The following is a 12,886-nucleotide window of genomic DNA, read 5'->3' on the forward strand; positions in this document are numbered from 1 at the left end:
AGAACAAGTTATGATACTCGTAAAAGGATGAGTTCTAGTGAACAAACTTTGAAACTTGATGAAGAGATTTCCAAAAGGCTGTTCCTAAAGGACAATCCAAGCATGGATATTGAAAGTCTGATGGAAGAAGAAGCCGGACTTAAAGCAGAAAATGTCAAGTCAAAGTCTAAAGCTCAAGTTATTGCAAAGAAACCACCTAAGCCTAAGGGCATTGTGATTAAAGAGAAGACAAACTCTGAGGCAATCAAATCTGAATCCAAAGCCAAATCACAGGTGGAAGTTGATCCTAGATCCAAGGGCAAAACAAAAATTGATGAACCTGTAAAGGTATATATGCCAATCATGGATCTGGAAGCAAAATCTGATGAAGATACTCGTCTGATTTTGAAGAAAAAGAATATTCAAACAACCTCTGAGATAGCTCATGTTGTTCAAGATCAGGACTTAGTAAATTCTGATATTACAATGAAGCAAGCAACCTCTGACAGAGCTCAAGTTGTCTTGATATCAGAAGATAAAGAAAAGGAAACCTTTGACATTGCTCATGTTAAACCTTCAAAAATTCTACTACCTGGGTTTACTAAAGCTCAACAATCTACATAACTTTTGAAAACTACATCAAGTGGTTTTGAAGAAAGAGTTATTAGAGGGAAGGAAGCTAGAGACAAATCAGGATTGGGTAGTTCTAAAGAAAAGAGAGTAAATAATACTACCTCTAATCCAACTTCTTTGAGTGAACCAAGAGTAGGAACAACTCCTGAAAGATTGAATCAACTAGAGTCTGTATAAAAGGTTTACCACTCTGTATTGAAAGAAGATATCATGTTATATTTTATGACAGATGGGAGGGTATTCCAGATTAGAAAGAATGCTATTCGGTTGAAGTACTTTGAAGAATTGCAACATGTGCTATTTCTACTTCAAGTGAAAAACAGATCAACAAATGGTGCTGCCAGTTACTTAAAATCTGATATTCAAAGGCAGAAGAAACTTTACTCTGTAAAGTTTGACAGGCCATACTATCCTAAGTACAGAGCTCACAATGGTGATATAGTTGAGATGAAGCCTAATACCGCCAAAATCATTACAGCTGATAAATTTTGAAGTATATACAGGCTAAAGCTGATATCAGACTTTAAGGATGGTAAAAGCTACAAGGACTGTGAGTTGTAGTTACTTAGTCAAATTCTCATATGCATTTATACTTAATGTTTTTAACATCATCAAATATCTATTGAACTTGTATATTATAATAATTTATAAGTTGGGGGAGATTGTTTGATATATTTGTGATGTCATGTATAATAATGATTTGTGTTTAGTTTTCAGATCTTAACTAACAGGACGAATCAGGACTTAACTGGAAATCAGTACTTATACTGAAGTCAGAACTTAAGATATCAGAACTTAAGTTATCAGAACTTAAGATATCAGAAGATATTTATCACGAGATAATATCAGGACTTAAGAAGACATTCAGATAAGGAAGGCGGCTGATTGAAGGAAAGAAGATCAAGACAAACACAAGAAGAGATATGCATGGAGAAGAATTCTATGAAGAATAGAATACTTGGAAGAAAAGATAACTAGTTGAAATATTTTAGGATGCAGACTTATGTTCGATATCAATTAGAAGACTATCTTGTAACTGTGTGTCTATATAACACATCATAGGGTTTACACTATAAGTGTTATCTTAATCGAGAATATTATTCATTGTAACCCTAGCAGCTCTCGTGATATTTGTTCATCACTGAGAGAGAACGGTTCCATTGTAATATTGTTTCATTAATAAGATTATTATGTGTTTCATACTTGTGTTCTTAATTCGATTTGATTGTACTAGACACTGTATTCAACCCCCTTCTACAGTGTGTGTGACCTAACATAATATATTACTTGCTGAGCATTTTTAAGCTCATACTTGTTTCATTATGCTGATCTTTCAGAGTAAGCAAGCTATGTCTCGTATGCTTCATACCGCTAGGAAGATGATGCCTTCTGAGCATCCAGAGATTTTTAGGTTCCAAATGCCACAACAGATAGAAGTCAGAGGGAAGTGTAGTTTGTAAATTAGTGTGCAATGTAATAATAAAAGTGAATTGGTTTGTAAAACTTATCTAGACTTTTTAAGGGTTAGTATAACTTCATGTAGAGGTTTTCCTAATCGAGTTTGTAGTTGTAATAACTCATGGTTTGTTATAGTGTCCGTTTCATATCATAACCTCTGCTCGATCCTCATGCATGCAGGAGTCATATTTAGTATTGTATTCCGCTGTGTATATTATTTTACTGTTAGCAGTTAGTGACTCCCAAATCCAGACCCCGAATTTGGAGGGTGTCACATCTTCTATGTCCAATAAGATCGCCCCTGCATTCTTTCCTTGAGGGTTAAAAAATGAGTCTAGATTTTTTCTTGATATATAGCTTTGAATATTGTTCCAATTCATCATGCATGCAAATATAATGTTTCTTCTTCTTTAGAATTCAAAATCATATGCAAAGTTTGTCTTGGATTCTATTTTATTTACTGAGATTCCCATCAGCCCATGTGCTGTGTCAGATTCGGGACTTGATCAATGTCAAGTCACTATCACCAGCTATTTGAGTTTTCTTAGCAGTTGACAGCAACTGGATTAGCTGTTGGTGGGTTGATGTTGTTAGATGTTGATGTTGTATCTTCACTTAACAGTTGATAGCTAACTTCACTTAATCTGAATTACATGGCATCGAGTTTTTACAATTAGTCACCCTATTCTAGATTATTTATTTATGTCAAGATGACTTTTGAATGAATAACATCATTACTATCTATAATAAGAATCTCACTTGAAATGTTACAAAATCTCATCAATTGATGGGCTACTCCTTCAACGGTTATCCCTTAGGATGATTAGCCATTGAAGGCTACAATTTGAATTAACATAATTATGTCATGTGATTTGATTATCATCAAGATTCAGGTTTGATTCCTAACAATATTTTATCATCGTTCGTAATATTTTTTCTAAAGTTTCTACAACATCTTCCATTTATAAAATTTTTGAAATCAACTTACCATCATAATATTCTCCTAAAATTTCTACTTTTCTTTAAATAAACTTACCATCTCGATATTCTCCTAAATATCTTTTTTAATATCATTTCTTCTTCTTCTCCCAAAATCAACTTACTATATTATATTTTCCTAAATTTTTTTTTAATGTTTAGCCTATAAAATATTACAAAAACGAGTATCTATAAATATTTATCATCATTCGTAATATTCTCCCAAGGTTTCGAAAACATCTTCCATTAAGATTTCTGAAATTAACTTACCATCATTATATTCTCCTAAAACTTCTTCTTTCTCTTTAAATCAACTTACCATCTTGATATTCTCCTAAATTTCTTTATTTATTACCATTTCTCCCCTTTCTCCTAAAATAACTTACTATATTATATTTTCTTATAACTTTTTTTTTTAATTTTTATCCAATGAAATATTACAAAAACAAGTATCTATAAATATGTTTTCTCAATATTTTTTAAAATTATTATATCATTATATTACTTATGTAAAGTTAAAGACGAGTGCGGTGAGGTGGCGCCTCTCGTATCTTTTTAATCTATTCATGTAATTTTCTCCAGTTTTTATATTATTAAATAGAAGAAATATTTCACACATTATTGTTGTTTGTGTGTTATGTGTATCGAATTAGAATAAGAATAAGAATGTGTATCGAAAGTGTTTGTTTCGTATGTCTTATATCGTATCGTATTTTTTTATATGTGTTCATGTTACTTGGCCTGCTAGTTGGATCGATTGTTTTCTTGTTGGGCTGTATAGCTCGACTGTATAGCTCGGCTGTATAGCTCGGCTGTATAGCTCATTACTTACAATTTCAGGTTTCGCCAAGAGTTCAAGTTGGATAGTATTGGAGTTCGAGAACTTAGTATTGGAGTAGATTGACTTTTAGACTTCCATTAGTTGCGCTTTTGTAATAGATTTTTGATTAGTAAATTGTATTTTGTATTAGTTTTGATTTAAATTAATGGTCTGAAAGTGCGGGCTGTTACAGTTTGGATAGTGTTATGTCCAATAGAGTAATTGGATGTAAAACTGCGAAGAAGATATGGGACACTTTAAATCAATTTAACATCTTGATATTTTCCTAATTTTTTTTTAATATCATTTTTCATCTTTCTGCTAAAATCAACTTACTATATTATATTTCTCATCTTGATATTATGTAAAGGAGAAAATGAGGTCGGTGAGGTGCCGCCTCTCATATCGTTTCTATCTATTTTTATAATTTTTCTAACATTTTAATATTATTAAATAGAAAAATTATTTACATTGATTATTGACTAATAAATAATATAATTTTATAATATTAGATTTGTGAATAATGAGAGAGCGACTCGTTGGAGTATACATGTTTAACGATATAATGACTTTTTAAACTTCTTGATTTATTATATTTGTTTATTCAAAATTTTAGAACGATCAATATAAATAAAAAAAATTGAACCATCTATCTATCTATTGATTACTTCTATCTATTACTGTATATTAAATGAGAACACATGGGTAAAATGTTCCATTTTAATAGCTGTTAAATCACAATTTTACCATTTTATATTGAAAAATTATAAAAATACCATTATTGCACAATTTTATACGTGTTCATGTTACTTGGCCTGCTAGTTGGATCGATTGTTTTCTTGTTGGGCTGTATAGCTCGACTGTATAGCTCGGCTGTATAGCTCGGCTGTATAGCTCATTACTTACAATTTCAGGTTTCGCCAAGAGTTCAAGTTGGATAGTATTGGAGTTCGAGAACTTAGTATTGGAGTAGATTGACTTTTGGACTTCCATTAGTTGCGCTTTTGTAATAGATTTTTGATTAGTAAATTGTATTTTGTATTAGTTTTGATTTAAATTAATGGTCTGAAAGTGCGGGCTGTTACAGTTTGGATAGTGTTATGTCCAATAGAGTAATTGGATGTAAAACTGCGAAGAAGATATGGGACACTTTAAATCAATTTAACATCTTGATATTTTCCTAATTTTTTTTAATATCATTTTTCATCTTTCTGCTAAAATCAACTTACTATATTATATTTCTCATCTTGATATTATGTAAAGGAGAAAATGAGGTCGGTGAGGTGCCGCCTCTCATATCGTTTCTATCTATTTTTATAATTTTTCTAACATTTTAATATTATTAAATAGAAAAATTATTTACATTGATTATTGACTAATAAATAATATAATTTTATAATATTAGATTTGTGAATAATGAGAGAGCGACTCGTTGGAGTATACATGTTTAACGATATAATGACTTTTTAAACTTCTTGATTTATTATATTTGTTTATTCAAAATTTTAGAACGATCAATATAAATAAAAAAATTGAACCATCTATCTATCTATTGATTACTTCTATCTATTACTGTATATTAAATGAGAACACATGGGTAAAATGTTCCATTTTAATAGCTGTTAAATCACAATTTTACTATTTTATATTGAAAAATTATAAAAATACCATTATTGCACAATTTTTGTTAAAAGTAAGTACTATTAGTGTCTTCAATAAGAATCGAACCCCGCACCTCCTACTTACATATTTCATGTCACTACCTCATGTGCTACATTATGTTTTAGTTCACTCTGAAATTCTAATTAGATAAGCCACATTCTTTCCTTTTATCAAATTCATTTTTTATAACTTTAACTTTTGAGCGAATAAAATGTTGATTTATATTATTTATGTGACTCTTTTTTTTAAAATTTAGTTTTTGTAGTTTTACTATAAAAAATTTAAAATGCCACCACTTGTTATTTAAACAAAATATATATATATACACACACACACATATATATATTAATTATTTTGTTAATTATTATGATTTATATTTTTTATATTATTAAATGTTTCTTTATATTTTCTTCGGATTTGTTTTTTAAATATCATAATTAAGTTTAATTGAGTTTGACTTAGTGAGTCCATCGAGTCAGGAGTATACAGTTTAATTCAAGATTACATGGAATGAGTACTCGGATAAAAAATTAAATATATTAAAAAGTTAACTTTTAAAACTAATTTATTAGCATAGATATGTATAATATAACAATTACATATTACTTTAACGATGAAACCAATCTGGACAATATATATTACTTTTATTTTTATCATTACTGTATACATCTTCTAGATAATGAAAAAATAATTATAATTCATTACGAAGGTAATAAATTTTAATTTAAATGAAATCGGGCATATATAGATTACATTAGGGCTGAGCAAAAAAACCGAATTACAACTGAAACTGAATCGAAACCGGTAAAAACCAGTAAAAACTGAACCGAATAAAACTGAGCCGAAACCGAAATCGAAAAATAAAAAACCGAACCGATCGAAAGGGTTTGGTTCCGGTTATACCATCAAACCGAACCAAAAAAATCGAACCGGACCGAATATTTAAAATAAATAAATAATATCTATTTATAATTATTTATATAAAATTTTAATTCTTTAAATATATATATATATATATAATCTTTTATAATTTGGGCTTATGGTTAGTATTTTGTAGACTTGGGCTTTATTACACAGCTGGACTCATAATCTTGTATAATCTAAAATAGAGTCCAGACTAATTCTTACAGTCAGTCGGGTAAGGAGTAGGGTATCACAATTAAAATTTCAATTACAAATCCTACAAATTAGTATTTAGGGTTCTTATTAGTTCCACGCCACTCAATTTCGATTAAAAAGATCCTCGAAGATGTCTGATGAGATTCCTCAACAAACATCTGACCAAAAAGCATCTCAACAAGTTAATGAAGTGGTATGAAATTTTGTTTATTATTATGAAAAAAGTAATATCTTTGTTTCCTTATTTGAACTGTATATGTTTGACTTAGAAATGGTAATCTATATATCTTCTTTGTATGTTCTCTCTTTACCGAGTAAAATATTTCAGAATGGTTATTTTTCCTGGTTAATATTTTTTATACTAATTTTTGTGTCCCTTTATGCAAGAATTGAAGTTCCCGATTCTTTGAACAATTGTCTAATGTTGTTTTGCCTGGTTTAATGTACAGGACCTGGATAGTAAACTCTGAGTTTGAGCAATGAACATGATTGCAGTTGCTGCTGGTGCCTGATGGTCACCTATTTCTACTAGAAATTTACAATTTCCATTTGTAGTTTCTTGTTTATGGTCTGGACTTGTAATGTCATGAATTTGAATTGTGTACCGTGAACTTTGAACGCTAAAACACTTTTTAATTTTTAATTAAGTATGTTTTCTTTAATTAAGTTACATTATTTTCTGATTTTTATTTTATCCGGTTTTTTAACCGGAACCGGACCGATGAAAACCGAACCGGCTTTTTAAAACCGAAACCGAAGGTTTGGTTGCGGTTATGGTTTTCAATTTTTAAAAACCGAGGTATATGGTTCCGGTTCCGGTTTTACCTAGAAACCGAGCCGAACCGGCCCATACTCTCCCCTAGATTACATGGTGAGGTGAATGAGTAAATTTTTTAATAATCATAAATAATTAAATATTTATATTGGTTCAAAATTATTTTATCATTTATTTATTTTTAGACTTTTTAATTTTAATATGAGTAGGACCGAATTTGACTTAAGCTAGATTCAAAAGCGGGTTTTATTCGACTAATGAAAAGTTAGCTCGTGAATAAGTTCGAGTATGTGTACTCGGTTGATATCTTGGCTAAGACTGTCGAGTTTGTGAACAATGATTTGGACCGGACAGTGACTTAGAAAAATAAAATATTAAAATTTAATCTAATATAAATAATATATTAAATATAGTACATTTCATTATTTGTTATTAAGTATATGTCTAAAATAGGCAAATTAGTATTAAAAGTTTTATTAAATTAGACAATAATTTACATCCTCATATAGGCCAATTTAGTTTTTATCATAATACTTTTCTGAATGTACTTAATTTCTTATTATATTTTAAGAGTGCATGTCATTTTTCATTAATTTTATGTTCTGCACTCTTATTAATTTACCTAACATTTTTTCAATTTGTTTCACTCACCTCACATACATAAAATCCACGTAGTCAACCTAAGTGTTAACAGTTGAGAAGTGAGATGAATTAGTAATGAATATGCTCGCTTTTTTCACTCTTCATTTTTTAGTCTCAACCAAATAAATAAGGATGAGCATTAATTTCTCCACGCCTGACCCCGATACGATCCCCAATCTGTTCAAGTCGAAGATTCGGGAAATTCGTATGGGGCGGGGAACGAGGAAAGTTTTATAAAACAATTTGGGGATCAGAGCGAAGTTTAAGATTAATGTCTTTCCAACCCCGATTATGTGTGTGTATATATATATAGAATTTAAAATATTATTATATTTTTTTAAAAATTATATACTTTTCTTGATCAATTTTTTTTTTACAATGTAATATAATTTATACTTTTAATTTTTAATTTATTTATATTATAAATCGATTTTAATACGATTTGATGTTAAAAATGAGATATATTTAATATTTTTATATAATGCGGATTAGTAGATTATTTTTTAATCATAAAAACTTATTAAAAATACAAAATTATAATATTTATTTATTTCCCTAATTCTGCTAGAATTTTTGTTCGAGCGGGGAGCGGAGAGGAAATGAATCCCCATTCAAGGTTCGCAGGCGGTGATAACACTTCCCAATCTTGAAGTGACCCGATACATATCCCTATAAACAAATTTCAAATGTTATTTTTATAACAATTGATGATTTCTTTGGTAATTAGGGTTATATACCTTACAATAAATATTTAATCTCAAAATTCAAGGGGTGAGTGAGAATCAGACTCTACTACAAAAAGTAAACTCTCACTATTTAAATTATCTATCCAACTTTAACACTATGTATGAAAAGAAAAAGAAGTAAAACAATTCATTGATGAACTTTATGTCATCACATTTTCATTTATATAAATTTACGAGATGTAATCTAATTTATAAAAATATATTATTCAATATTAGGTAATTGATATGTGAATAAAAAATAAAGTTAAAAATTAAAATAATCATATAGTATTCAAAAATTATTTCTTCATAGGTGCAAGTTCGTTCGAGATAATATTTTGATATATATATATATAGGCTCGTGCTTGTACGCTAGTTATTCTAGAAGGCCGCTGCGAAACGCGACTTAGTAAACTAGTTGACACACGTATTTAGTTAAAAAAAAGAGTTTGCAAGTCTTTAATGTTAGATATTGTTATAGATTTCGGAAATCGTAACTATTCAGTCGAGATATCGATTTTTGACTTATGGGACAACTTCGGAAAAATTGAGATATCTATCGTTGATTTATCAAATCGATCAAATATTTTTGACTAATTTATCGTAATTTTTGAAAAATCCACCAATTGCTAACTTAATAAGTAAGTTGGAATAAGAAAATATATAACAAAAATGCAGTTTGAAATTCAAAATTAAAAAAAAAGGTGAGTAAATTGGGAGGAATATAGGTAGGTGTTGATGACAGATTACGTAATGAAAAACATCCCAAAAGCGGTAAATTTGAACAAGAGGGCAGCTGAACGGAATAAATTCAAAGGCAGGGATTACGAAGAGTCATTTAACATTATTTTAAATTTATACCCCCTCATAAAACATTTCTTACACAAACAAATTTTATTACAGAACAAAACATAAAACACAACATTTTAACAAAGGGGTTTAATCAATGGCAACGAGCAGCAAGAACTCAGAGAAAAAACCTGTTCTGAGAAAGCCTGTCTTTACCAAAGTGGAGTCTTTGAAACCAGGGACTCAGGGACATAACCTGGTTGTTAAGGTCGAAAGTAGTGAGGATGTGTTGAAAAAAGGTCAAGCTAAGCTTCTGTCTCTTCGTAACACTCGTGTGTCCGAGTGTCTTGTTGGTGATGAAACTGCTGTCATCATTTTTACTGCTCGCAATGACCAAGGTTTACATTTTTATCTACTGTTTTGTTGATTTACATATATGTTTGTTCGGGACGGCGGAACCAGGATTTTAAATTTATGTCGTCACTTATTCCGTTTCGGCTGCGGAATCAGGATTTTAAATTTAAAATTTATTTCAGTCTCTTATTCCGTCTCGGCGGCGGCGGAACCACAATTTTAAATTTATTTCGTCACTTTTTCCGTCCGTCCCGGCGGTGGAATCAGGATTTTAAATATATTCGGATATTTTAAAATTTTGGGCTGAAACATCTATTAAATATTTTTTAAAAAATAAGATTTAAAACTTAAAAGCGGTTATTAATTTTTCGGGTTCGGTTGGGGCTTCGGCTAGGTTCTTACTGGTTTGGCTTTGTTTGAATGTTCTGTTTTGTATAAAGCAGATGTTTGTAACTTGTTGAATCTCATTTCTTATGGAATTGGGGTTTTGTGGACCTACATTACAAACCCTAGAAGTGTGTTTGTTTATATGTTTGGGGGATCTTCTTGTGTTTTTCACATGTCTTTGTGATGCATTTTTAGCTCTTTTATTGACTTGGATATTTGGATTGTTTCAAATGTGTTATTTGTGTGTGTGCTTATGTGTGGGAGTGTATCAGTGTATTTTTGACACCTGGCGGTTAAAGAATGTGTCCGCATTGAATATCGAATACATAATTGAATTAGATGTGGTGTTGACAGTGTTCTTTAGCACCTCTGTTTTGGCAAATTTGGTCTATAGCACATTACAAACCCTAGAAAATAGAAATTGTGTATAAATGGTTCATGTTGATAAATCAGTGATCGTAACACGTATGTCGCATCCTAAGGTCTTCAGTCGCTTGAAAGTATTAAATTAATTGCTTCAAATCTGTTTTTTTTATGTTGCATTTTGGAACTTGTGTTCTTTCAAGTGATCTATATCTTTGCGTCGCATTTTGAGCCCTTCATTCCCTTGAAAATGTTAAGAACATTATTGTATTAGATCCTGCTCGTAAATGTTGATAGTGTTCTTCAGGGCTTCTTCATCCTTGTTAAATTCTTCATCCTTGGGAAATTGTTCTGTAACACATTTTTCTGTAATACTTATAGTAGTCTCTTTCTCGTGTTGGACTACTATGTCAATGTATGAGCAATGAACTCTCAGAATGTTCCTGCATTTAGATTGATGCTTAATTTATATACAGACTCTGTATTCAATTAATGGTTGAAGAGGTTGTGTTAATTTGACTAAATTTTGCAGTTGCTGTGTATCTGATATTTGCTTTATAGAAGTGATGAGCTAGAATTTAGCAAAAAATTAAAAAAAAGAGCAACTTAATGAATGCTATTAAAACCTATAGGTACTCTTGAAGATGATAAACAATAACCTGCTTAGACAGCATTTTTTTTACTCACTCGTGTGTATATTCTGTGCTGCTGCTCCCAGTTGCTTAATCAATCTTTTGTTGGGTAGATTCTATAGGATATAAAATTCATCGCCGTTAAATGTTAGGCATGGAATCTTGTAGAATCATTATTCCTACTTAGTGACGTCTCAGGTTATTGGAACACAATTAGTGGATTAGTGATTAAATATCTCTAATGTTTGTTTTACTTTAATTGTGCTGAATCTTATAACTGGGGCATCCTGATGTGGAACTGGTGTGTACTTTTTCTCTATTTTGTGTAGTATAAACATGTTTTCTTTCCAGTAAGCTGACTTAAAGCTATTTATTTTTGTGTTAAAGTGTTGTCTGAAAATGTTGTGTGTACAGTTGATGTGATGAAGCCTGGTACGAGTATTATAGTGAGAAATGCGAAGATTGACATGTTCAAAGGAACCATGAGGCTTGCAGTTGACAAATGGGGTCGCATTGAGGTCACCGAACCCGTGAAGTTTGAAGTCATGAAGGATAACAATCTCTCTCTGATCGAGTATGAGCTGGTGACTGTTGTTGGTCCCAATTGAAATCTTGCACCAGGGTGGAGATCTGAAGTAAGCTAATGTCTATCGCTCTACAAGGTGGAATGAAATGAGTAGTGGTACTGGTAAAACATAGTAATGTGAAGTTCAAAGCTATTGACTTGTGTTTTTGCATTCTACCTTAATGGATTTTACATATATTTGGGTATTATAATTGCAAGTAAACCTGGTAATCTTAAGGATATCTATTCCCCTGTTTTAAGTTTAAGCTTGTCTGTTACTTAGCAATGCTGTTTGAAACACCTCTTCCTTATTGGAATTCTTAGCAATGCATCTTGTTCCGCGATGTGTTCTGGTCTTTAATGGGGGTTGCAGGCCATTGGGTTTCCTAATGGGTTCATTATTGATGTTTGGGTGATTTGTTTCTGCTACCTTGTACAGAAATTAAAATTATATCACACATTCATATACTCAGAGTCTTGTGCACTTTACAAGAAGATGAAGTCCCCTTTCACCGAGTCTCGATCAACCTGGACAGTACTCAAATGATAGATTTCTATGTATATCTATATCTTTACTCCCTCAGTACCATTGATTTATAAACAAATTGTTTGGATACGGAATTTAAGAAAATGTGTAATTTAATAAGAAAAAGTAAGAATAGTGGATAAAGTGTTGGTTTCAACTAATATTTAATGTATATAACGAGTATAGTGGATGTAATTGGATGGGTTTAATTTTTATTTTTTAAAATTCTATTATTTTTTGTAATATTTGAAATATATAAAATTGAGTGGAACATCCAAAAAAATTAGTTTACAAAAATAAATGAGAACGAGGAAGTAACAGATAATAGATGGTTATAAGGTTAACCTGTATGCATGCAGCATGTATGTAAGGTTCAATGCACCATACTTGGCAAAAATAAAATTTAAAAAAGGGTTCAATGCTCGGTCGTATTCATTTAGCAAGATCTGTGTTATCCATTATTTCTTGTTTCCTAAATA

At 30.7% G+C, this 12,886-nt stretch overlaps 1 protein-coding gene across 1 annotated transcript; it reads left to right on the forward strand.

The window, feature by feature from the left end:
- Positions 1-9,661: 9,661 nt before the first annotated feature.
- LOC141698245 (uncharacterized protein At4g28440-like) lies at positions 9,662-12,077 on the forward strand. Its single transcript, XM_074502916.1, has 2 exons — positions 9,662-9,978; positions 11,731-12,077. The coding sequence occupies exons 1-2, from the start codon at positions 9,738-9,740 to the stop codon at positions 11,922-11,924; spliced, it is 435 nt and encodes a 144-aa protein (XP_074359017.1). The 5' UTR covers positions 9,662-9,737; the 3' UTR covers positions 11,925-12,077.
- The last annotated feature ends 809 nt before the right edge of the window (positions 12,078-12,886 follow it).

Source organism: Apium graveolens, chromosome 11, assembly GCF_009905375.1.
Source record: "Apium graveolens cultivar Ventura chromosome 11, ASM990537v1, whole genome shotgun sequence".
NCBI lineage: Eukaryota > Viridiplantae > Streptophyta > Magnoliopsida > Apiales > Apiaceae > Apium > Apium graveolens.

Excerpts from the sequence above, each read along its gene's own strand:
- LOC141698245 (XM_074502916.1), top strand. The coding sequence starts at position 9,738 with ATGGCAACGAGCAGCAAGAACTCAGAGAAAAAACCTGTTCTGAGAAAG. Across the intron at positions 9,979-11,730 it reads TACTGCTCGCAATGACCAAG|TTGATGTGATGAAGCCTGGT; the intron begins GTTTACATTTTT and ends TTGTGTGTACAG.